The 27,616-nt window shown below is 41.8% G+C and overlaps 1 protein-coding gene across 1 annotated transcript; it reads left to right on the top strand.

The window, feature by feature from the left end:
- The first annotated feature begins 11,907 nt into the window (after positions 1-11,907).
- Positions 11,908-12,986, top strand: LOC112615177 (toll-like receptor 13). Its single transcript, XM_025371842.1, is given in 4 exon segments — positions 11,908-12,019; positions 12,022-12,323; positions 12,326-12,847; positions 12,849-12,986. Coding segments are annotated over 4 exon segments (1,074 nt in total).
- Positions 12,987-27,616: the final 14,630 nt, after the last annotated feature.

Raw genomic sequence — 27,616 nt, 5'->3', positions numbered from 1 at the left:
TTTCAATCCTACCCAACAACAGTTTCTGTTTCATAAGTAAAACTATGCCTCAGTGAACTGCACAGTAACTTTCAGTTGTCCTATTGGGTTTTGCTAAAAAGGCCCAGGAATTTGGACATGGTTCTAGCCCCCCTAGCAGGGTTGAGGATCTCTGCATCCCTCTCAGCAACACAGAACAGTTTTCCCCCTGCCCCTCCCCAGTTGGCTTCATGGTCCCTCAGTTCAGTTCTGCTTTTCTCTAGGAGCACAGAAAATTCCAGCTGATGGGTAACATTCCAGGAGATGTGTGGACTGACCAGAAGCCTGGTGGCTCAGTGCTCAACTAAAAGCTTTTGGCCTGGTTAACTGGGCCGGATGATTGGCCATCAGTTGAATTCCAGGTTACAAATGAGGAAACGGAGGCTGAGACAAGTATATAACTTGAACACATCTGATAAGTAACAGAGCTGGGATTTAAAGCCAAGTTTGGCTGACTTCAAAGCTGAGCCCTGGCCGAGCGCGGTGGCTCATGCCTGTAATCCCAGCACTTTGAGGGGCCAAGATGTGCGGATCACTTGAGGTCAGGAGTTTGAGAATAGCCTGACCAACATTGTGAAACCCTGTCTCTACTAAAAATACAAAAATTAGCCGGGTGTTGTGGAGGCGCCTGTAATCCCAGCTACTTGGGAGGCTGAGGCATGAGAATCACTTGAACCTGGGAGGCAGAGGTTGCAGTGAGTGGAGATTGCACCACTGCACTCCAACCTGGCTGACAGAGCGAGACCCTTCTCAAAACAAAACAAAACACAACACAAAACAAAAGAACAACAAAGCTGAACCCTACTTTAGGTCAGGTCAGCCCAAGGACTTCCCACCTCTTTTCCTTACTTTCCAGGAGTGATGAGTACTCCCCACTGGATTTTCAGATGAGTTTCAGAAAACACAAAGGCTCCAAATTTCTTAGGGTCTAGGCAATATGGAATGTGCAGTTCCTCCTGCTGAGAGATGCAATGGGAAAAACTTGCATTAGGCCCGTGCAAACTGCTAAATGTTACGTCCCTTTGTGGTCCAGTCTTGGCACAGGGTTAACACAGAAATGCAACTTCCCATAGTCTTTTCTTAAAGAACATTTTCTGTAGATTTTCTTAAAGGGGCAGTGCAGTAATTTACACAGCATGTCAAACAGTAAAGTTTGATAAAATTCCTCTTCTCTTATCCATGCCCTTAAAGTCTCCACAGCCACAGGTTCAAATCTGTCTCTTCCCTCCCATCCCCACCACCCATTCTCATACCCTTTCTTTCTTCACTCCATGCTGCTCACTCCACTTCTTCCTTTTCAGAACACCTAAAAACCTGGGCTCTTTGCCTTCAGGCTTCCAGGACACATAAAACCTCCCAGGATGTCTAATCTGGTCTCTTGCTCTGGCTGTTTTTCTCCTGTAGGGAGAACTCCCCTCCCTGAATTTTGGTGAATAATAGTCTCCTTCTTGTTACACCTATATAACCTAGAAATGATTACTAAGTTATGCACATCCTGAAAAATTGATGTTTTCAATGAACATGATGTCTTTTTTTTTCTTTTTTCTTTTTAGACAGAATTTCACTCTGACCCCCAGACTGGAGTGCAATGGCGCGACTGGCTCACTGCAAGCTCTGCCTCCTGGGTTCAAGTGATTCTCCTGCGTCAGCCTCTCAAATAGCTGGTATTGCAGGCACCTGCCACCATGCCAAGGAAATTTTTGTATTTTTAGTAGAGACGTAGTTTTACCATGTTGGCCAGGCTGGTCTCGAACTCCTGACCTCAAGCTATCCACCTGCCTCAGCTTCCCAAAGTGCTGGCATTACAGGCATGAGCCACTATGCCCAGCCTGATGTCTTGATCATTTCAGAACAAACTTAAAACACCTAGGCTTATACTTTCATGGTCTTCTTGTATTTGGGATAGTTTAGGAGCCTCAATTCCTGCTTACCAAGAATCGGCATTTATTGAGCACCTACAAAATGCTGAGCCTTGTGCTAGGCAATTTCACCAATGTTATCTCATTTAGTGCTTCCAAAACTGAGGTTTTAAGGGGTTAAATCACTCATGCAATGACACAGAGCAAGGATTCAAATATGATTTTGAAGCCTCATTTTTTTCCCACTCTATCAAATTACCTTTTTATAGGTGAAGTGAGGTACAAACAATAATAGTAATAGATACTTTGTGCCTAAAATATCTAAAGATGCTTCCTAGCTCTACTTTTTGTAATTATTAAACATGTTATTTTTGCCACTGAATTAAAAACACAATTTGGTGGTAGCTAAGTCTTGTGTTCTGTATCAGACATAAACTGAAAAGCTAGTAATAGTTTTTATCATAAATGTTTGACTAATCCACAAATATACTGTCTTTTTAATACAAAAAAAGTCCTGAAGTATTTCATTTTGGAAGAAGTTTTCTAAGCCTTTTGGTCAACATTGATTTGCTGAAAATAGTATTAGAATCAATATTAAATATACAAAATCATGTGTCAAGGATATTGTTAAGGGAGAACTATACTTTGCTTCATTTTAGTGTGTGTGTGTGTGTGTGTGTGTGTGTGTGTGTGTGTTTGAGATGGAGTCTCGCTCTGTAACCCAGGCTGGTTGCAGTGGCATGATTTCAGCTCACTGCAACCTCTGCCTCCTGGGTTCAAGCAATTCTCCTGCCTCAGCCTCCCAAGTAGCTAGGATTACAGGTGCCCACCACCACGGCCAGCTAATTTTTCTATTTTTTAGTAGAGACAGGGTTTCACCATGTTGGCCAGGCTGGTTTTGAACTCTTGACCTCGGGTGATCTGCCTGTCTTGGCCTCCCAAATTGCTGGGATTACAGACATGAGCCACCGTGCCTGGCCTCATTTTATGGTTTTATCCTAAAGGAATCTGTGTATCAAGACTGGTTTGTAGAATAACCATTCATCTGGCAAAATAACATAATTTCTAGTGGATTTTTATTGCCTTTTCTCTGTTGTGGACTAGAGCTTACTTGAGCAACTTAGTGGAAGGTAAGAGCATCTTAAAATCAGGAAACTTGCTTTATTCTCATGGCTTTTCTTTCAACAAGTCACTTCACCTCCCATGAAAGTTCATGGCACATAGTGAGTGTTTGATATTTTCATGGTTCTATACTTAAAGCCAGTTTATCATTTGTGCAAAAAATGTAATCTTCTAAATTTATTGTGCCTCTACACACTTCCTTGGTTGATACCTCTATTTCCTTGTCCCTCTTTTGTGTTCTGGTCAAACTCAACTATACCCTTACTTTAAAAATTAGAAGTAAGAGAGAATTTTGCTGACTTTATATATACCGAAACCTATAGCCAATAACATAATTAGTGAAAAACCTATAGATATCATCCTATTAACCAGAAGATATCCTCTATCACCACTAAGGTTTTATATACTATTATATTAATTATTAATAATATTGGAGGTCGTGACCAATATTATAAAACCAATAAAAAAGAAAGGCGTAGATAATTTAAGAATTTGAAAAAGATAAAACTTCCATTACTTGAAGATAGTGTAATCATTAACAAATGAAGCCTAATGGAATGAACACTCAAATTCTGAAAACCAATGAAAGAGTTCAGAAAGCTTGATTAACAAGAAAAACAAAAATTCAAACCTTCTGATACCCTTGCAGTACCAAGCTTGAAAAAAATTGAAATAAGATATCCCTCAAAATAGCAACAGGATCTAAAAGGCTTCAGGAAACAACCTAATGCAGAAAGCATGGGATTTTACAGAGCGTATTTTAGTGCTCTTTAAATATATCATATCCATGTTTAGGGTGATTTGACATAGTCAATCTGTGTACCAATCCACGGCACATTAACTTGCAAATTCAATGCAATTCCAAACAAAATTCCAACTGGACTTTGAGGAAAAGTTGGTAGATTTACTTACATTTATATTGAAAATTTTTTCTTTTCTTTTCTTTTCTTTTCTTTTTTTTTCCAGATAGGTTCTTATTCTGTTGTTCAGGCTGGAGTGCAATGGTACAATAACAGCTTACTGCAGCCTTGAGCTTCTGGGCTCAGGTGATCCTCCCCCCTCAGCCTCCAGAATAGCTAGGAGTACAGGCATGTGCCACCATGCCTGGTTAATTTTTAAATATTTTGTATAGACGAAGTCTCCCTTTAAATTTTTTGTATAGATGAAGACCAGCCCAGACTGGTCTTGAACTCTTGGGCTTAAGCAATCTTCCTACCTCAGCCTCCCAAAGTGCTGGGATTACAGGAATGAGCCACCATGCTTGGCTGGAAAATTTTTCATGAATAGTTAATCATGATGAAAACCAACTTGAGAAAGAAAAGCAAAGAGAAAGAATTCACCCTATTAGATTTTAAGCTGTACTTTAATGGCATAGTAATAAAATGACATGGTACCCTTGTAGGAACTGATAAGGAAAAAAAGGAACAGAAAGAAAGCTCAGCAAGATATCCATATAGAAGCCTCCACTGATCATCCTCACCACAGAAACACCAAATTTAACCACTATCTACATGAAAAAAGCATCTTTATAAGAACCAAAAATCAGGTGAGTGATCAGAGTAGCTGATTTTAACTTCATATCACTCAAAGAGGCACTAAAGAGGGTAGGAAACACAGTCTTGAATTGCTGACACCACCCCTTTTTCATCCCCAGGAAGCAGCCACAGAGCGCAAAGAAGCTATGCCCCTAGGGGTGGGTGAGTGCACTGACTGTGAGACTTTGTACTGGAACTCAGTGCTGCCCTGTCACAGTGGAAAGTAATACTAGGCAGAACTCGCCCAATACCCACAGAGCGAGCATTTAGACCAGCTCTATCCAGAGGGGAATTGTCCGTCCCAGTGATCAGAACTCAAGTTCTGGCAAGCCTTGCTATAGAGGGCTAAAGGGCTCTGGGTTTCTAAAGAAACGTGAAAGGCAGTCAAGGCCACTAGGACTGCAACTTCTAGGCAATTCCTAGTGCTGTGCTGGGCTCAGAGCCAGTGAACATGAGGGGCATGCAAGGAGCTAGTGCAACTAAGGGAGTGTTTGTGCTACCCTTTCCCCAACCCTAGGCAGTGCAACTTGCAGCTCCAAAAAAGACTTCTTCCTTCCACCTGAGGAAAGGAGAGGGAAGAGTAAAGAGGACTTTGTCTTGCAACTTGGATACCAGCTCAGCCACGGTAGAATAGGGCACTGCCTGAAGCCCCCATTCTAGGCCCTACCTCCCAGATAAAATTTATAGACATACCTTGCACCAGAAGGGTACCCAATGCCTTAAAAAGAAGGAACAGTCCTGGCAGGATTCATCATCTGCTGACTAAAGAGCCCCTGGGCCCTGAACAGTCAGCAGCAGTAACCGGATAGTACATGCCTTGGGTCTTTGGGGAGACTAGATATCCGCATGTAGAAGAATGAAACTAGACCCCTATTTCTCATCATACACAAATGTCAAATCAAAATGGATTAAACATTTAAATCTAAGATTTCAAACTGTGAAACTACTAAAGAAAACATTGGGAAAACTCTCCATGACATTGGACTGGGCTAAGATTTCCTGACTAATACCCCACAAACACAGGCAACTAAAGCAAAAATGGACAAATGGGATACCGTCAATTTAAAAATCTACTGCACAGCAAAGGAAACAATCAACAAAGTGAAGAGACAACCCATAGAATGGGACAAAATATTTGCAAACTACCCAATAGACAAGGGATTAATAAACAGAATATATAAGGAGCTCAAACAACTCTATAGGAAAAAATCTAATAATCTAATTATAAAAATGGGCAAAAGATTTGAACAGACATTTCTCAAAATAAGATGTATAAAGGCTGGGCATGGTGGCTCATGCCTGGAATCCCAGCACTTTGGGAGACTCAGATGGGTGGATCCCTTGAGGTCAGGAATTTGAGACCAGCCTGGGAAACATGGCAAAAATCTTATCTCTACAAAAAATGCAAAAATTAGGCTGGGCGCGGTGGCTCATGCCTGTAATCCCAGCACTTTGGGAGGCCAAGGAGGGCGGGTCATAAGGTCAGGAGTTCAAGACCAGCCTGACAAATACGGTGAAACTCTGTCTCTACTGAAAATACAAAAATTAGCTGGGTGGGGTGGCACGTGCCTGTAGTCCCAGCTACTCGGGAGGCTGAGGTAGGAGAATTGCTTGAACACAGGGATCGGAGGTTGCAGTGAGCTGAGATCATGCCACTGCACTCTAGCATGGGCGACAGAGCGAGACTCCATCTCAAACAAAAACAGAAACAAAAAACAGGCTGGGCGTGGTGGCTCACTCTTGTAATGCCAGCACTTTGGGAGGCCGAGGCAGGTGGGTCACGAGGTCAGGAGTTCAAGACCAACCTGGCCAACATGGTGAAATTCCCTCTCTACTAAAAATACAAAAATTAGCCGAGCATGATGGTGCGTGCCTGTGGTCCCAGCTACTCAGGAGACTGAGGCAGGAGAATCACTTGAACCTAGGAGGTGGAGGTTGCAGTGAGCCAAGATCGTACCATTGCACTCCAGCCTGGGTAATAGAGTGAGACTCTGTCTCAAAAAACAAAAAGCAAAACTAAAAGAAAAACAAACAAAATAAAATACAAAAATTAGTCAGGCTTGGTGGTGCATGGCTATACTCCCAGCCACTCAGGAGGCTGAGGTGGGAGGATCACTTGAGACTGGGAAGTGGAGGTTAGAGTGAGCCGAGATTGCGCTGGCACTACACTCCAGCCTGATGCGAGAGAGCAAGACTCCATCTCAAAAAAATAGATAAATAAATAAATAAAATGCAAACATGTATAGGAAAAGGTGACCAACATCATTGATTATCAGAGAAATGCAAATTGAAACTACATTGAGATATTATCTCACCCCAGTTAAAATGCTTATTTTTTTTTTTTTTTTTTTTTTGAGACTGAGTCTTGCTCTAATGCCCAGGCCGGAGTGCAGGGGCATGATCTTGGCTCACTGCAACCTCTACCTCCTGGGTACAAGCGATTCTCACGCCTCAGCCTCCTGAGTAGCTGGGATTACAGGAGCCTGCCACCATGCCCGGCTAATTTTTGTTTTTTTTTGTTTTTTTTTGTTTTTTTTTGAGACGGAGTCTCGCTCTGTCACCCAGGCTGGAGTGCAGTGGCCGGATCTCAGCTCACTGCAAGCTTCACCTCCCGGGTTTACACCATTCTCCTGCCTCAGCCTCGCGAGTAGCTGGGACTACAGGTGCCCACCACCACGCCCAGCTAGTTTTTTGTATTTTTTAGTAGAGATGGGGTTTCACCGTGTTAGCCAGGATGGTGTCGATCTCCTGACCTCATGATCCGCCCGTCTCGGCCTCCCAAAGTGCTGGGATTACAGGCTTGAGCCACTGTGCCCAGCCCAATTTTTGTATTTTTAATAGAGATGGGGTTTCACCATGTTGGCCAGGCTGGTCTCGAACCGTGACCTTAAGTGATCCGCCCTCCTCGGCCTCCCAAAGTGCTGGGATTACGGGCGTGAACCACTGCACCCATCCTAAAATGGCTTTTATCCAAAAGACAGGCAATAACAAATGCTGACGAGGATGTGGAGAAAAGGGAACCCTCATACACTGTTGGTGGGAATGTAAATTAGTAGAATCACTAAGGAGAACAGTTTGGATGTTCCTCAAATACTAAAAACGGAGCTACCATATGATCCCGCAATCCCACTGCTGGGTATATACTCAAAAGAAAGGAAATCAGTATATTAAAGAGATATCTGCAGTCTCATGTTTGTAGCAGCACTATTCTCAATAGCCAAAATTTGGAAGCAATGTAAGTCTTCATCAACAGATTAATGGAAAAAGAAAATGTGGTATATATGCACAATGATCTTTTTCAGTCATAAAAAAGAATGAGATCCTGTCATTTGTAACAACATGGATGGAATTGGTGGTCATTATATTAAGTGAAATAAGCCAGGCACAGAAACACAAACATTACATGTTCTCACTTATCTGTGGGATCTAAAAATAAAAACTATTGAACCCATAGAGATAGAGAGTAGAATGGTGGTTACTAGAGGCTGGGAAATGTGGTGGGGAGGTGATGGGGAGGTAGGGATGGTTAATAGGTACAAAAAAATACAATAAATAAGACCTACTATTTCATAGCAGAACAAGGTGACTATAGTCAATAATAACTTAATCATACTTTTTTTTTTTTTTTTTTGAGACAGAGTCTCGCTCTGTCGCCCAGGCTGGAGTGCAATGGCTTTGTCTCGGCTCACTGCAACATCCGCCTCCTGGGTTCAAAAGATTCTCCTGCCTCAGCCTCCCAAGTAGCTGGGATTACAGGCGCCCACCATCAAACCCTGCTAATTTTTGTATTTTTGTAGAGGCAGGGTTTCACCATGTTGGCCAGGCTGGTCTTGAACTCCTAACCTCAGGTGATCCGCCTGCCTCGGCCTCCCAAAGTGCTGGGATTACAGGTGTGAACCACTGTGCCCGGCCAATCATACATTTAAAAATAACTAAAAGTGTATAATTGGATTGTTTGTAACACAAAGAATAAATGCTTGAGATGATGGATATACCCCATTTACCCTAATGTAATTATTATACATTATATGCCTGTATCAAAATAGTTCATGTATCCCATACAAATATACATTTATGTGCCCCCCCAAATTAAAAAAATACATTCAAGTATATATGATAATTTGATATATCATAAAGATATGCCTCAAAGCATTGGAACAGCAATAGATTATTTTAGTTTGTAGTGAGCTAATTCACTAATGGGAAAATACAGCTGGATCCTTACCTTATACTACTATATGGAAAAATTGAATTTAGGAAAATTAGACATAAGTGGGAAAAGCAAAGCCAAGTGTACAGTATCCATGTAATCTAAGGAGGCAAAATATTTTAAACAGGAGTTCAAAAGAAAAAACCTTAAAACCAAAAAAATGATCGCTTTTTACCTTACCATGATTAAAATTTTCTGGTCAACAAAGGACATCATTGACAATATTAAATGACAGATGACAGAAGATATTTAAAACATTAAAACCAACAAGGGATCAATATCAGAATGTGCATGAATGCCTACAAATCATTTTTTTAAAACCCCAAAATCCAATAGAAAAATAAAGAAAAGATACAAATAAGCAGAGTGGGTGTTGTGGCTCATGCCTTTAATCCTAGCACTTTGGGAGAATGAGGCAGGTGGATCACTTGAGGTCAGGAGTTCGAGACCAGCCTTGCCAACATAATGAAACCCTGTCTCTACTAAAGACTCAAAAATTAGCCAGGCATGGCGGTGCACACCTGTAATCTTAGCTACTTGGGAGGCTGAGGCAGGAGAATTGCTTGAACCCAGGAGATGGAAGTTGTAGTGAGCCAAGATGGCACCACTGTACTCCAGCCTGGGCAACAGAGTGAGATTCCGTCTCAATAAATAAATAAATAAATAAATAAACAGGTCACTGAAAGAAAAGTCCAAGTGGCTATCAAATATATGTAAAGATTCTTAAAATCACAAACATTCAGATATCACATCAGGACCTCACCAGCCAAACTGTCTTGTCTCAAGTTGTATTAAATTGTCTCCGTGTCCCCCCATCCCTCTGCCTGCAATGTTTCTTCTGATATCTCCCCTTTCCCTTCCTCCTCTTCCTGCTTCCCATTCTTCCCTTGGTTCAGCATAGGCAAAATGGTTAACCCTCCCTCCATCTCCACTTTCTTGGATCACCAGCTTCATGTCATCATGTCATGTTTCCTTCTCTTTTCTTTTCTATGTGTTTGTTCTCTCTCTCTCTCTCCCTCTCTCTCTCATTTTAGTTTCTCTCAAGCTTCCAAAATGGTGCTTACTGCTTCAAGGAAAGAATGAAGGAAGGAAAAGGGAGGGAAAGAGGGGAAGGGAAGGCAAAGGAGAAACATCTGTGAAAAAAAGCAGGCTGACAGTCCAGCTGTTTGGAAACTCATAACACATTCTCTAGTTATATGTCAGAAGAGGAGGATCAAAAAGAAAAAGGGGAAGGAGAAGAAAAGAAATGAGATAAATAGTGATTGTCACTATTTATAAGAAGTGATTGTCCATAAAAGATAATGAGATATCACTTTAATACCACCAGTATCACAAAAAGTATTAAAGTGGATAATACCAAGTTACCGATGTTGTAAGCAGATGGGCCATCTGGTGCACTACACTTGAGAGTCTTAATATTACAGACTTCAGGAAGTGGCTTACATTACTTATAAAAGATTTTCAAGGTCATGTTTTGTGACTGTATTCAGTGTAATACTGCCCTGATTATAAATGTACCTATCCCAGAAATTCGCATTTCTTAGGGTGTACTTTGTTAAAGCAAATTAAAATGGAGACCAGGCCCGAAAAATCCTTGAGAAGACAAAACCAGTTAAGCCTCATATGTGACCTAAGTCTTGCTTAAATTGCAAACACAAGTGAAACTTAAGTTGGGTCATTGCTGATGAATGCTTATGTTAGACTAAAATAAAACTTAACATCAGCCAATCATAAGCAGCCAACTAACATATTATTATGTGACTAGGAACTTTCCAACAAGGTATCTTAAAAAAGGCAATTCTGTAATTGCAAACAAATCAAATAATTTATTTATTTTGCTGCTGCATTTTCCCAATACATTTTGTCATCAGAACACCAAACCTTTTTCAGTTTAATGTTCCTCAACTCATGAATTGCTTCCTGCTCAAATAAACTCTTTAACATTTTATCGTGCCTCAGATTTTTATTTTACAACATATACATATATATTGCCAGTTTCTGTAGTGGATATTTGTCCTGTGATTCCAAGAATTACAAACAGTGCTAGCAAGTATATTATATATCTTTGTGTGCATATGAAAATATATACAAAGGAAAGAAGCCCAGTCAACTCTACTGTTTCTCTCTTTCCTCTGTGGCCACCAGTGCTCTTAATACAAGCGCTAGAAGATCCACACAAAGACGGTGTACTGGTGTTGGCCTACAGTTAAGAGAAAAAAAGAGAAGAACCTTTTAGTGAGCTTCACAGTGTACTAGGCACAAGCTGGGCACTTTAAGTTGTCTTTTTTGAATCATCACAATGTTATAAGGGAGTAGGTATTATTATTATCCCATTATATGGATAAGGAAACAGGTTCCGAGAGTTTAAATAATTTGTGAAAGGACACTGAATTGGAGCTCAGGTCTGTCTGAGCTGGAGATTCTTTTCACTACATCACCACAAGTGACTGTGGGAATAGGTTGAACCCAGGAGGCAAGGCTGGAGAAACCTTGAGCAGCACACATTGGCAAGTAGATTGACAGATTTAAGTTGATTGTAGCTGTATATTTTTAGGTTTACTGTGAATGTAATATACTGATAATAGGTATAGTTGTCTGATGTATATAAATGCAAATTGTGGTGAAATGAGTGGCTTTAAATCAAGGACTCCTATATTTATTCACATTAAGGTAGAGGTGGCCTGTAAACCTTGATTTTTTTTTGCTCCTATCATGGATGATTATCTTTTAACTAGACTGAGATTCATAGACCCTCCACTCCACAGGCCTCTCCAGTGGTGAAGAGAGAGCTGTTTTACTGTGCAGAGGTGAGAGGAGGGTTTGGAAACTTGTTAATTCTCCTAAATTAAATTAGCTATGCAATTGCCTTCTCTGTGTCCATGTGGTGACAATTTTGGCTGTAGGAGAAAGAATAGTAGTCCTTGCTAATACACATAGAGTGCTTTGGAGATGAATTTATTTTGGAAGTTAACTTTAGGCAAAGCTCTTTAGTTTCCTTGAAAAAGTTATGAAATATTTGTTAGGAGACAGAAATGTAAACTAAACAACTTTCTCTTTTCTTTGTGGCAAAGTCAAAATGGAAAGGCCATTTCTTCAAACATGAGCATCATACATGCAAAGAGTTTTTTTTCTTAGAGTAACTCTAAGGCCTGGGACTAACAAGATGGGTTTAAAGAGTCTCCTGCCTCTTCAACAGCTCTGGCTCATTTTAATTGAGCTTTCTCTACTGCCTTTGGCAGAGACATATGAGTTCAGTAAATGCACACAGTGTCAATTGGACATCATGTGTTCTGCATTCGGAAGAAGATTGCCAACTTGACAGATGCGGTTAGTGACATCTCTGGATATGCTACTCACCTCAATCTGACACAGAACCAAATTCAGATCCTTGTTCCCCATAGCTTCGCTAATTTGTTTGCTCTGGTGGACTTGCAACTGGAGTGGAATTCCATTTGGAAGATTGGTGAGGGAGGATTTTGGGGACTTGAAAACCTGGCCCTTTTGAATTTAGTAGAAAATAAGATTCAAAGTGTGAACAACTTCTTTGAGGGCCTGTCCAACTTGGAAACCCTGCTCCTGAGAGCCACAATGAAATTACCCATATTTGCAATACTGCTTTTGTCCCTGTTATCAAATTGAAACATGTAAGCCTATCTCGAAACATTATTACCAACTTTTCCAATATTCTTGAAGCAGTCCAGCATCTTCCATGCCTGGAATACCTTGATCTTACTAGTAACAGCATCATTTCCTTGAACAACAACTCCAGGTTATTACTCTCTCTGACCCATCTGAGCCTGCAGGGGAACAAGCTAATGGAGTTAAATTTCTCTACTCTGTCATTGCCTAATCTGACTACTCTGGATGTTTCTCAGGATAGCTATCAACTCATCCAGAATGTGTATCTGGAAACTCCGTCCCAACTTAGGAGTTTCAATCTGAGTGGAACATTGGTAAAATTAGAGATGCTTCCAGCCAAACACCTGCAAAATCTAAGGGAAATGGATCTCAGTAACAGGAAGCTTAGAGGGGGTCACTTAAACTTGAACACAGTGTGTAACCTCCTCAGAAACTTACCCACATTAGAAGCTTTGGTTTTTTTGAAAAAATGCTGCTGATACAAGTGGAATAAAGCACCTTGACAACTGCACCAGGCTTTTGTCCCTTGACCTGAGTCAAAGCAGTGGTCTGGTTCACCTCAATGACAGTGAGAGTGATGCTGTGCCCAGTCACACATCATAATTTTCTTATGATATTTCTCAAAAGAATAATAACAATAATATAGCTTTACATATGTGTAGTTTATTACTGTTTTCTTTTTCTTTCTTTTTTTTTGAGACGGAGTCTCACTCCAGCCCAGGCTGGAGTGCAGTGGCGCAATCTCGGCTCACTGCAACCTCTGCACCCTGGGTTCAAGCGATTCTCCTGCCTCAGCCTCCCGAGTAGCTGGGATTACAGGCGCCTGCCACTGCGACTGGCTAACTTTTGTATTTTTAGTAGAGACGGGGCTTCACCATCTTGGCCAGGCTGGTCTTGAACTCCTGACCTCGTGATCCACTTGCCTCAGCCTCCCATAGTGCTGAGAATCCAGGCATGAGCCACCGCACCTGGCCTATTACTGTTCAAAGCACTTTCATATCTACAATTTCATTTGATTCCTCTATGATGGATAACCCATTAAATTAAAGCACTCTGGTCATTCTACCAATAAATATGAAGTTAGTTCAATACTATATTGCTTTTTCTTAAAGGACACTTAAAAATCCAAGAATAGCATATAGGTACAGGGAAACTGAATAAAAAATAGGCATCAGATACAAAAGTTACAAGACAGAAAAAAATTTAGTGAGGATATATTTCTAATCATGAAAATATACAACATTTGTAGACTCGGATATTCATAATTAGGTAGATTTAATTATTGCTTCTAAAATAATGTTCATTTAATTGTCAAGGTAAAAAAAAAAACACAGGCTCTGGAAGTTACATATGTGTTCATTTAAAACAGTAAGCAGGGAGACGGAGCAAGATGGCTGAAGAGAAGCCTCTTTTCATCTTCCCCAGATAAACAGCAAATTAAACAGCTATCTATACACACACACAAAATCACCTTCATAAAAAGCAAAAATCAAGTGAGCAATCACAGTGCCTGATTTTAACTTCATATCAGTGAAAGAAACACTGAAGAGGGTAGGAAAGACAGTCGTGAATTGCTGGTGCCACTCCTTCCTTATCTTCAGAGAGCAGTCACGTGGTGCAGAGAGTGAATTTGTGCAGTTGCGGGAGGGGAGAAAGAGTTCAGTGATTGTGGGACTTTGCATTTGAACCCAGTGCTGCCTGTCACAGCAAAAAGTAACACTGGGCAGAACTCAGCTGATACTCACAAAAGGATCATTTAGATCATTGCTACCCACTGGGAAATTGTCCATCCCAGTGGTTGGAACTTGAGTTCTGGCAAGCCTTGCCACAGACAGCTAAAGTGCTCTGAGGCACTGATATGGTTTAGCTGTGTTCCCACTCAAATCTCACCTGAATCATAGCTCCCGTAATTCTCACGTGTTGTGGGAGAGACCCAGTGGGAGATCATTGAATCATGGGGTCCGTTTCCCCCATGAACACTGTTCTCATGGTAGTAAGTCTCACAATATCTGATGATTTTATAAGAGGAAACCCCTTTTGCTTGATTCTCATTTTCTCTTTGCCTGACACTATGTAGGACATGCCTTTGCCTTCCACCATGATTGTGAGGCCTCCCCAGCCATGTGAAACTGTGAGTCCATTAATCCTCTTTTTCTTTATAAATTACAGAGTCTCAGGTATGTCTTTATCAGCAGTGTGAAACAGACTAATACACTACATTGGTACCTGTAGAGAGGGGCACTGTTGTAAAGATACCCAAAAATGTGGAAGTGACTTTGGAACTGGGTAAAAGGCAGAGTCTGGAATAGTTTGGAGGGCTCAGAAAAATACATGAAAATATGGAAAAGTTTGGAACTTCCTAGAGACTTATTGAATAGTTTTTACCACAATGCTGATAATGATATGGACAATGAAATCCAGGTTGAGGTGGTCTCAGATGGAGATGAGGAACTTGTTGGGAACTGGAGAAAAGGTGGCTCTTGCTATGTTTTAGCAAAGAGACTGGTGGCATTTTGCCCCTGCCCTAGAGATTTGGAAATTTGAACTTGAGGGAGATGATTTAGGGTAACCAGCAGAAGAAATTTCTTATTTTTTTTTTTTTGAGACGGAGTCTCACTCTGTCGCCCAGGCTGGAGTGCAGTGGCCGGATCTCAGCTCACTGCAAGCTCCGCCTCCCGGGTTTACGCCATTCTCCTGCCTCAGCCTCCCGAGTAGCTGGGACTACAGGCACCCGCCACCGTGCCCAGCTAGTTTTTTGTATTTTTTAGTAGAGACGGGGTTTCACTGCATTAGCCAGGATGGTCTCGATCTCCTGACCTCGTGATCCGCTCGTCTCGGCCTCCCAAAGTGCTGGGATTACAGGCTTGAGCCACCGCGCCCGGCCCCAGCAGAAGAAATTTCTAAGCAGCAAAGCATTCAAGAGGTGACTTGGGTGCGGTTAAAAATATTTCATTTTAAAAGGGAAACAGCATAAAAGTTCAGAAAATTTGAAGCCTGATGATGCAATAGAAAATAAAAACCCATTTTCTGAGGAGAAATTCAAGCTGGCTGCAGAAATTTACATACATAACATGGAGTCAAATGTTAATTGCTAAGACAATTGAAAAAATGTCTCCAGGGCATGTCAGAGACCTTTGCGGCAGCCCCTCCCATCACAGGCCCAGAGGCCTATGAGGAAAAAATGGTTTTGTGGTCTGGGCCCAGGACCCTCCTGCTGTGTGCAGCCTAGGGACTTGGTGCCCTGCATCCCAGCTGCTATAGCCATGGCTAAAACAGGCCAAGGTACAGCTCAGGCCATGGCTTCAGAGCATGCAAGCCCCAAGCCTTAGCAGCTTCCACATGGTGTTGAGCCTGTGGGTACACAGAAGTCAAGAACTGTGGTTTGAGAACCTCCACCTAGATTTCAGAGGATGTGTGGAAATGCCTAGATGTCCAGGCAGATGTTTGCTGCAGGGTCAGGGTCTCATGGAGAACCTCTGCTAGGGCAGTGCAGAAGGAAAATGTGGGGTCAGCGCCCCCATAGAGAGTCCCCACTGGGGCACTGCCTAGTGGAGCTGTGAGAAGAGGGCCACCATCCTTCAGATGCCAGAATGGTAGATCCACCAACAGCTTGAACTGTGAGCCTGGAAAAGCCACAGACACTAAACACCAGCCTGTGAAAGCATCTGGGAGGGAGGCTATACTCTCCAAAGCCACAAGGGCAGAGCTGCTCAAGACCACAGGAACCCACCTCTTGCATCAGTGTGACCTGGGTATGAGAATATGAGACATGGAGTCAAAGGAGATAATTTTGGAGCTTTAGGATTTGACGGCCCCACTGGATTTTAGGCTTGCATACGGCCTTCAGCCCCTTCATTTTGGCCAATTTCTCCCATTTGGAATGGGTGTATTTATCTAATGCCTGTAGCCCCATTGTATCTAGGAAGTAATGACTTACTTTTTATTTTACAGGCTCATAGGTGGAAGGGACTTGCCTTGTCTCAGATAAGACTTTGGACTGTGGACTTTTGAGTTAATGCTGAAATGAGTTAAGACTTTGGGAACTGTTGGGAAGGCAAGATTGGTTTTGAAATATGAGGACATGAGATTGGAGAGGGGCTAGGGGTGGAATGATATGGTTTGGCTGTGTCCCCACCCAAATCTCATCTTGAATTGTAGCTCCCATAATTCCCACATGTTGTGGGAGGGACCTAGTGGGAGATAATTGAATCATGGGGGCAGTTTCCCCCATACTGTGTTAGTGGTAGAGAATAAGTCTCACAAGAGCTGATGGTTTTATAAGGGGAAACCCCTTTCACTTGATTCTCATTCTCTCTTTGCCTGCCACCATGTAAGACATGCCTTTTGCCTTCTGTCATGATCATGAGGCCTCCCCAGACACGTGGAACTGTGAGTCCATTAAACCTATTTTTCTTTACAAATTATCTAGTCTCAGGTATGTCTTTATCAACAGTGTGAAAATGGACTAATAGAGGCCCTAAAAAAACTTGAAAGGCAGTCTAGGCCACAAGGAATGCAACTTCTGGGCAAGTCCTAGTGCTGTTCTGAGCTCAGAGCCAGTGGACTTAGGGGGCACATGGGCACACCAGCCAGTGCAACCAAGGGAGTACATATGCTACCCCCTCCCAACTCTAGGTAGTGAAGCTCACAGTTCCAAAAGAGACTCATTCCTTCCACTTGAGGGGAGGAGAGGGAAGAGTAAAGAGAATTTTGTCTTGTAACTTGGATAGCAGCTCAGCCACAGTAGGATAGGCCACTGCACAGAGTCCTGAGGTCCAAATTTCAGACCCTAGTTCCCAGATGACATTTCTAGACATACCCTAGGCCAGAATCAAATCCCCCGACTTGAACGGAAGGACCCAGTTCTGGAAGGATTCATCACCTGCTGACTAAAGAGACCCTGGGCCCTGGATAATCAGCAGTGGTAGCCAAGTAATACATTCTATGAACCTTAGGTGAGACTCTGAGATGTGCTGGTCTCAGGTATGACCTAAGCACATCTCCAGCTGTTGTGGCTATGGGGAGAGACTCCTGCTTGAGAAAAGTAGAGGAAAGAGTCAATGGGACTTTGTCTTGCAGCTTAGGACCAGCTCAGTCACAATGGAGTAGAGCAATAAGTGGGTGCTTGGGGTCCCTGATTGTAGGTCTTGGTTCCTGGATGACATTTCTGGACCTGCCCTGGAACAGAGGGGAGCCCACTTTCTTGAAGGGTGAGTCCTGGGCCTGGCAGCATTCACCATAAGCTGACTGAAGAGTCCTTGTGCCTTAACTAAACATTGGTGATAGCCTGGCAGTGTTCCCCACTGGTCTGTGGTGGCGGTGGCCATGGGGAGAGAGTCCTCTGCTTGTGGAAGGGGGAGGAAAAAGTGGGAAGGGCTTTGTTTTGTTGCTTGTGTGCCAGTTCAGCCACAGTAGAATAGAGCACTAGGTAGATACCTAAGGCTTCCAACTCACGGCTCTGTCTCCCGAATGGCACCTCTAGACCTGTCTAGGACTAGGGAGAACTTGCTGCCCTGGAGGGAAGAGCACATTACCACCTGCTGATTATAGAGCCCTAGGTCCTTGAGCGAACATAGGCAGTAGCTGGGTAGTGGTTATAGTGGGTTTTGGGTGAGACCCAGTGCTGTTCTGGCTTTAGGTCTGACCCAGCACAGTCCCAGTGGGGGTCACAGGAGTGCTTGTGACACACATCCCCCCAGCTCCAGGCAGCTCAGCTGAGAGAGACAGAGAGAGTCCCCATTTGTTTAGAAGAAAGTAAGGGAAGAGAACAAGAATCTCTGCCTGGTAATTCAGGGAATTCTTGTGGTTCTTTTTTGAGATGGAGTCTCGCTCTGTTGCCAGGCTAGAGTGCATCTCAGCTCACTGAAACCTCTGCCCCTAGATTCAAGCGATTCTCCTGTCTCAGCCTCCCAAGTAGCTGGGACCACAAGCGCACACCACCAAACCCAGCTAATTTTTGTATTTTTAGTAGAGATGGGGTTTCACCATGTTGGCCAAGATGGTCTTGATCTCTTGACCTCGTGATCCACCCGCCTTGGGTTCCCAAAGTGCTGGAATTACAGGTGTGAGCCACCTTGCCTGGCCTTCTTCTTGTTCTTATCCAAGGATACCAATGTGGTACCTCTATGAGTCTGCAAGAGTCACAGGATTACTGGGCTTGGAGTGCATCCTAATGCAAATATGGCTGCAGTGATTAAAAAAACAAACAAACAAACAAAAAACCACTTAGATCACAACGCCCAAGTTCCTTCGAATGCCTGAAAAGCCTTCCCAAGATGGAGTGGTACACACAAGTCCAGACACCAAAGACTACAATAAATACCTAATTCTTCAATGCTCGGACACCCCAGAACATCTGCAAGCATTGAGACCATCCAGAAAAGCATGACCTCAGCAAATGAACTAAATAAGTCACCAGGGACCAATCCTGGAGAGACAGAGATATGTGACATTTCAGACAGAGAATTCAAAATTTTGAGGTTTTGTCTGTTTTGAGGAAACCCAACAACATTCAAGATAAAATAGAAGAAATTCAGAATACTGTCAGATAGGAGCTCCGGTGGTGCAATCAGTTAGCACACAGTACTTACACATAATATTATCAGATAAATTTAACAAAAAGATTGAAATAAAAAGAATCAAGCAGAAATTCTGGAGTTGAAAAATGCAATTGACATATTGACTTACGTATCAGTCTCTTAATAGCAGAATTGATCAAGCAGAAGAAGGTATTAGTGAGACTGAAGACAAGCTATGTGAAAATACAGTCAGAGGAGGGGCCGGGCACAGTGGCTCACGCACCTATAATCCGAGCACTTCAGGAGGCTGAGGCAGGTGGATCACCTAAGGTCAGGAGTTCGAGACCAGCCTGACCAACATGGTGAAACCTCGTCTCTATTAAAAATATAAAAATTAGCTGAGCGTGATGGTGCACGCCTGTAATCCCAGCTACTCGGGAGGCTGAGGCAGGAGAATCGCTTAAACCCAGGAGGCAGAGGTTGCAGTGAGCCGAGACTGCGCCATTGTACTCCAGCCTGGGCAACAAGAATGAAACTCTGTCTCAAATAAAATAAAATAAAATAAAATAAAATAAAATAAAATAAAAATACAAGAAAACAAATACAATCAGAGGAGGCAAATGAAAAAAAGAATAAAAAAGAATGGGACAGGTGTGGTGGCTCATGCCTATAATCCCAGCACTTTGGGAGGCCAAGGTGGGTGGATCATCTGAGGTCATGAGTTCGAGACCAGCCCGGCCAACATGGCAAAACCCAGTCTCTACCAAAAAATACAAAAATTAGCTGGACGTGGTGGCACACGCCTGTAATCCCAGCTACTTGGGAGGCCAAGACATGAGAATCACTTGAACACCAGAGGTTGCAGTGAGCCGAGATCAGGCCACTGCACTCCAGTCTGGGCAACAGAGTGAGACTCTGTCTAAAAAAAAAAAAAAAAAACAGTAAAGCATGCCTACAAGATCTAGAAAATAGCCTCAAAAGGGCAAATCTAAGAGTTATTGGCCTTAAAGAGGAGGGAGAGAGAGAGAGAGATAAGGTAGAGAGTTTATGCAAAGGGATAATAATAGAGAACTTCTCAAACCTAGAGAAAGATATCAGTATTTAAGTACTGGAAGGTTATAGAACATGAAGCAGACTGAACCCAAAAAAGACCACCTGAAGATATATAATAATCAAAGCCCTAAAGATCAAGGATAAAGAAAGAATCCTAAAAGCAGCAAGAGACAAGAAACAAATAACATGCAATGAAACTCCAATGCATCTGGCAACAGACTTTTTGGTGGAAAATTTATAGGCCAGGAGAGAGTGGCATGACATATTTAAAGTGCTGAAGGAAAAAAAAAATTATCCTAGAATAGTATTAGGTTGGTGCAAAAGTAATTCCAGTTTTTGCAATTACTTTTAATGGCAAAAACCTCAATTACTTTTGCACCAAGCTAAATATATCTGGTGAAAATATCCTTCGAACATGAACGATAAACACTTTCCCAGACAAACAAAAGCTGAGGGATTTCATCAACACCAAACCTGCTCTACAAAAAATGCTCAAGGGAGTTCAACACAATAAAAGCCATAAACAACAGACTCACAGCAAGTATCATACTGAATGGGGAAACACTGAAAGCCTTTCCTCTAAGACTGGGAACATGACAGGGTTGCCCGTTTCCACCACTGTCATTCAACATAGTACTGGAAATGCTAGCTAGGGAAATCAGACAAGAGAAAGAAATAAAGAGCATCCAAATTGGAAAGGAAAAAGTCAAGTTATCCTTGTTTACAGATGATCTAATCTTATATTTGGAAAAACCTAAAGACTCCATCAAAAAACTATTAGAACTAATAAATACAGTAAAGTTGCAGGATACAAAATTAATATAGAAAAATCAGTAGCATTTCTGTATGCCAACAGCAAACAATCTGAAAAAAAATCAACAAAGTAATCTCACTTATAATAGCTACAAATAAAATAAAATACCTAGGAATTAACTTATCCAAAAAAGTAGGAGATTTCTACAATGAAAACTATAAAACACTGATGAAAGAAATGGAAGAGAACACCAAAAAATGGAAAGATATTCCATTTTCATGGATTGTAAGAATCACTATTTTAAAAATGTCCATACTACACAAAGCAATCTACAGATTCAATGCAATCCCTATCAAAATATCAATGACATTATTCACAGAAATAGAAAAACCTATCCTAAAATTTATAGAGAACCACAAAAGATCCAGAATAGACAAAGCTATCCTAAGCAAAAAGAACAAAACTGGAGGAATCACATTGCCTGACTTCAAATTGTACTACAGAGCAATAGTAACCAAAATGGTATGGTACTGGCATAAAAACAGACATATAGATGAGTGGAAGAGAATACAGAACCCAGAGATAAATTGTTACATCTACCATGACCTCATTTTTGACACAGGTGCCAAAAACATACATTAGGGAAAGGACAATCTCTTCAATAAATGATGCTGGGAAAGCTGGATATCCATATGCAAAAGAATGAAACTAGACACCACTCTCTTGCCATATACAAAAATTATATCAAAATGGACTAAAGGTCTTAAATCTAAGACCTCAAACTATGAAACTACTACAAGAAAACATTGGGGGAACTCTCCAGGCATTGGACTGGGCTAAGACTTCTTGATAGATACTCTACAAGCACAAGCATCCAAAGCAAAAATGGACAAGTGGGATCACATCAAGTTAAAAAGCTTCTGCACAATAAAGGAAACAATCAACAAAGTGAAGAGACAACACAGAATGGGAGAAAATGTTTGCAAACTGCCTATCTGACAAGAGATTAATAACCAGAATATATAAGGAGCTCAACCAACTCTATAGGAAAAATTCTAATAATCCAATTAAAAATGGGCAAAAGATTTGAATTGACATTTCTCAAAAGAAGACATGCAAATGGCAAACAGATATAGGAAAAGGTGCTCAACATCACTGATCATCAGAGAAAAGCAAATCAAAACTACGATGAGATACCATCTCACCCCAGTTATGATGGCATTTATCCAAAAGATAGGCAATAACAAATACTGGAGAGGATGTGAAGAAAAGGGAACCATCAAATACGGTTGGTGGGAATGTAAATTAGTAAAATCACTGTGGGGAATAGTTGGGAGGTTCCTCAAAAAACTAAATGTAGAGCTACCATATGATCCAGCAGTCCCATTGCTGGGTATAAACCCAAAAGAAAGGAAATCAGTATATCAAAGCTATATCTGCATTCCCATGTTTATTGCATCACTGTTTACAATGGCCAAGATTTGGGAGCAACCTAAATGTTCATCAATAGATGAATGGATAAATAAAATGTGATACATACACACAATGGAGGACTTTTCATCCATAAAGGAGAATGAGATCCTGTCATTTGCAACAACATGGATGGAACTGGAAGTCATTACGTTAAGTAAAATAGGTCAGGCACAGAAAAACGAATATTGCATGTTCTCACTTACTTGTGGGAGCTAAATTGAAATAATCGATGTAATGGAGATAGAGAGTAAAAGAATGTATCCTTCACAACTGGGAAGGGTAGTTGCTGGATCGGGGAGGGGGGAATGTTAATGGATACAAAAAATAGAAAGAATGAATAACACTTAATATTTGCTAGCAAAACAGGGTAACTTTAGCAAAAAATAACCCAGGCCAGGTGCAGTGGCTCACACCTGTAATCCCAGCACTTTGGGAGGCCAAGGTGGGCGGATCACCTGTCAGGAGTTCGAGACCAGCCTGGCCAACATGATGAAACCCTGTCTCTACTAAGAACACAAAAAATTAGCCGGGCATGGTGGCGTGTCCTGTAATCCCAGCTACTCGGGAGGCTGAGGCAGAATCACTTGAACCCGGGAGGCAGAGGTTGCAGTGAGCTGAGATTGCACCACTGCACTCCAGCCTGGGCAACAAGAGCAAAACTCCGTCTCAAAAATAAATTGAAGGGTTGGCCTGCCCCTCCACACCTGTGGGCATTTCTCGTCAGGTGGAAGGAGAGACTTGAGAAAAGAAATGAGACACAGAGACAAAGTATAGAGAAAGAAAAAGTGGGCCCAGGGGACCGGCGCTCAGCATACAGAGGACCCGCGCCGGCACTGGTCTCTGAGTTCCTTCAGTATTTATTGATAATTATCTTTACTATCTCGGAGAGGGGTAAGTGGCAGGACAATAGGGTCATAGCAGGGAGAAGGTCAACAGAAAGACATATGAATAAAGATCTCCGTGACATGAATAACTTTAAGGAAAAATGCTGTGCCTTGATGTGCATATGCAAACATCTCCATAAACATTTTCAGTGAATAAAGAGTAGCAGTGCCGCTAGCACGTCCCACCTCCAGCCCTAAGGTTGTTTTCTCCTATCTCAGTAAATAGAACATACAATTCGGTTTTACACTGAGACATTCCATTGCCCAGGGACGGGCAGGAGACAGATGCCTTTTTTTTTTACCTCAACTGCCAAGAGGGCTTCTTTCCTCTTATACTAATCTTCCTCAACACAGACCCTTTACCGGTATTGGGCTGGGGAACAATCAGGTCTTTCTCTTTCCACGAGTCCATATTTCAAACTATCACATGGGAAGAAACCTTGGACAATACCTAACTTTCCTAGGCAGAGGTACCTGCAGCTTTCCGTAGTGTTTGTGTCCCTGGGTACTTGAGATTAACAGAATGGTGATGACTTTTAACAAGCATACTGCCTTCAGGCACTTGTTTAACAAAGTACATCCTGCACAGCCCCAAATCCATTAAACCTTGAGTCACCACAGCAAATGTCTCTGCAAGGACAGGGTTGGGGGTAGGGTTACAGATTAACAGCATCTCAAGGCAGAAGAATTCTTCTTAATACAGAACAAAATGGAGTCTCTTATGTCTACTTCTTTCTACATAGACACAGTAACAGTCTGATCTCTCTTTCTTTTCCCTACAATAAATAAATAAATAAATAAATAAATAAATAAATAAATAAATAAAAATAAGATGAAATAACCTAATTGAGCTGCATGCAGTGGCTCACGCCTGTAATCCCAGCACTTTGGCAGGCTGAGGTAGGTAGATCACCTGAGGTCAGGAGTTCAAGACCAGCCTGGCCAACATAGTGAAACCCTATCTCTATTAAAAATGAAAAAAAAAAAAAATTAGCTGGATGTGGTGGCATGCGCTTGTAATCCCAACTACTTGGGAGGCTGAGGCAGGAGAATCGCTTGAACCCGGGAGTCAGAGGTTGACATGAGTTGAGACCACGCCACTGCCCTCTAGCCTGGGTGACAGAGTGAGACTGTTTCAACAAACAAACAAACAAACAGAAAACCTAATTATACATTAAAAAATAACTAAAAGCATATAATTGGATTGTTTGTGTAACACAAAGGATACCCCATACCCCATTTACTCTGATGTGATTATTACGTATTGTCTGTCAGTATCAAAATATCTCATGTAACCCATAAATATACACACTTACTATGTACCCACAAAAATGTAAAAAACGGTCTACTCTGGACACATTGCCTATAGGTTAGCCCTGCTCTGCAAGGAACAGTAATTTTTTAAAAATGCAACCATTGAGGAAAATGTGGCTTCCTCACTAATCCTGCCTTGTGGATCCAGGAGAGAACTTGTTTGTGGACTTCTAGTACTGACTCCTGGTTTCCTTTTCCGAGTTTTCTCTCAAACATAAAAAAGCATGCTTAATATTATGCATTATACACAAGTAAATTTATTTATGCATGTGTGTGTCTACAAAGTGTTGGGTAGATCTTTTGAATCATCTCTTTGAAAATGCAAAATTATAACCACTTGCAATGAACTGTGCTAACAAGATGAAGAAATGCTCATAATCCAATTTTCAAAATTTTTATTTTATTGTGGTAAGAGCTACATACCATAAAATTTACCATTTTAACCATTTTAAATGGTCATTATGTTCAGTGGCATAAGCATGTTAACATTTTGTGCAACTGTCACCACCATCCATTTCTGTAACCAGGCATCTTAACTTCAAAATGCATTTTAAAACTTTTTCCCCCTTTCTTTTGAGTTTCAAGATGTAACCTTAAAGCAAACTGGAGAAGTCTTTTGCCACAGCCTTAAAATAGACTCCATGTCTCTCCCTTTCTCACTGTATATACTCCGTTCACATTTCTCTAACCATGTGCTAGTATCTAATTATGTGGCTACTTAGAAGTCCCAGGGGCTAATCTTGAGACAGACAGAACATGCCTGCAGATCTAGCTGAAAATTCCTGAGATTACCTCAAGGCTGACTAGTCAACAACCCGTCCATTGTTTAGCTGATGCTAGTTCATGCTGTAAGTGGACTGAGACCCAAGATAACCACCAGAACAAGACACATAGACATTGTGTTCAGCACAATTCTTGCATGCCTTTCATATCAAATTTTCCCTTTTTAAGCTCTTGCCTTCTCCCCAAAATTTGAAGTGATTGCTTTGAATGGAAATCCAGCCACTCCCCTATTACCAGTTTTGGCTAATAAAGTCACTTATTTTCCTAACAGACCTTGCTCTTGTTATTTTATTTATTTATTCATTTATGTATTTTTGAGAGACGTAGTCTTGCTCTGTCGCCCAGGCTGCAGTGCAGTGACACAATCTATCTCGGCTCACTGCAACTGTTGGAACCGAACTCTCGATTCCCTCCTGGGCAGGGGTCGCCGCGAAGGATCACCGACACGAGGTTCACAGCAAAGAGTTATTTATTACTAGCGCGCTAGGGTCCCAAGCTCTAAGTTGGCCCTGGGACCCCGACTGCTTGTTACAGGCTGTTTATATAGGCAAACACAAGTTCAAACACAGCTTATGGCGCGAAATTCAAACAAAGCTTAAGGCGTAAAATGATTGGGTCTAGCTATAGCCTGAGCAAGGGGTCTTGGTTTAATTGGTTAGAGCAGGACTTTATGAGGTTCTTTCCTGGAGTTGAAGATTCCAGGAACTTCGAGGCAGGGTGAGACCCCTGGAATTGGCAGGGTGGGACCTCATGAGGTTGTTTCCCGGAATTGGCAGGGTGGGACCCTATCAGGGTGGGACACTATCGAGGCAGGGTGGGACCCTATCTAGGCAGGGTGGGACCCTCTCTAGGCAGGGTGGGACCCTATCTAGGGCCACCTGATGCTAACTTTTTAGGTTTTGTGAGGCCTAGTTTCACAACCTCCACCTCCTGGGCTCAAGCGATTCTCCTGCCTCAGCTTCCCAAGTAGCTGGGACTACAGGCTTGTGCCACCACGCCCAGTAATTTTTCGTAGAGATGGGGTTTCACTATATCTTGGTCAGGCTGGTCTCAAACTCCTGACCTCAGGTGATCCACCCGCCTCAGTCTCCCAAAGTGCTGGGATTGCAGGCATGAGCCACCGTGCCCGGCCCTTGCTCTTGTTTTTTAATGTATAATTAGGTTTTCTGTTTGTTTGGACTCTGCAAGCAGCAAGCAACTGGACCTGTGTTCGGTTACATTTCCAGAACTTTTTATCATCCCTAAACTGAAATTGAAACTCCGTACTCATTAAACGATAAGTCTCCATTCCTCCTTCCCCCAACCTCTGGTAACCACTGTTCTGCATTCTGTCTCTATGAATTTGATGACTCTATGTACCTCATATAAGCAGAATCATACACTATTTGTCCTTTTGTATCTGGCTTATTTCACTTAGCATAATAAATTCAAGGATCATTATTTATTTTTAATATGAAAAAAGAAAAATAAGGGGCCGGGCGCGGTGGCTCAAGCCTGTAATCCCAGCACTTTGGGAGGCCGAGAGGGGCGGATCACGAGGTCAGGAGATCGAGACCATCCTGGCTAATATGGTGAAACCCCGTCTCTACTAAAAAATCCAAAAAAAAAAAAAAAAACTAGCCGGGCGACGAGGCGGGTGCCTGTAGTCCCGGCTACTTGGGAGGCTGAGGCAGGAGAATGGCGTAAACCCGGGAGGCGGAGCTTGCAGTGAGCTGAGATCTGGCCACGGCACTCCAGCCTGGGCGACAGAGCCAGACTCTGTCTCAAAAAAAAAAAAAAAAAAAAAGAAAAAGAAAAAAGAAAAATAAGATCTATGTGTACTACCATGAAAATCTCTCTAACACATATTGAGTGAAAAAAAGCAAAACCATGTGTATATTATCCTGTAATTTTGTGAAAAACCAAGAGGGACTTGGAAGGTATGGAGTAAGAGGAAGACTTATTTTCATTGCTTATCCTTTTGTATGATTTGAATTTTAGTCAACCTATGTATGTATGTATGTGTTTTCCATTGTTTTTTCAATGCCCATATTCTTTGACCTAGTATTTTGAATGCAGGAATTTATAGTAAGGAAGTAACTGGACAAATACTTAAAGATAGGACTATTTCTTGAAGCATTAATGGTGAAAACTTGGAACTGTAATTATGGTTAGCCACAGCACACTGATAAAATAAGTTATATGTCCATATAATGGAATGTGATAGAGGCTTCATAAATGACAGTATTAAATTATATATTTATTGAAATGGAAAGATGTCACAGTATATTGTAAACTAAAAAAGCAGGTCACAAGATGGTATGTCAAGCATTTTTTCACTTTCATATACATGCATTTATATGTCTGTATGTGAAGGAGCATAGCTATAAGGATATGTACCAGAATTATTTATTTATTTATTTATTTTGAGATGGAGTCTCGCTCTCCTGCCCAGGCTGGGGTGCAGCAATGAGA

The sequence above is a fragment of the Theropithecus gelada genome, chromosome X, assembly GCF_003255815.1.
Source record: "Theropithecus gelada isolate Dixy chromosome X, Tgel_1.0, whole genome shotgun sequence".
In the NCBI taxonomy this organism is placed as follows: Eukaryota; Metazoa; Chordata; class Mammalia; order Primates; family Cercopithecidae; genus Theropithecus; species Theropithecus gelada.
This window is presented reverse-complemented; position numbering and strand designations above follow the sequence as displayed.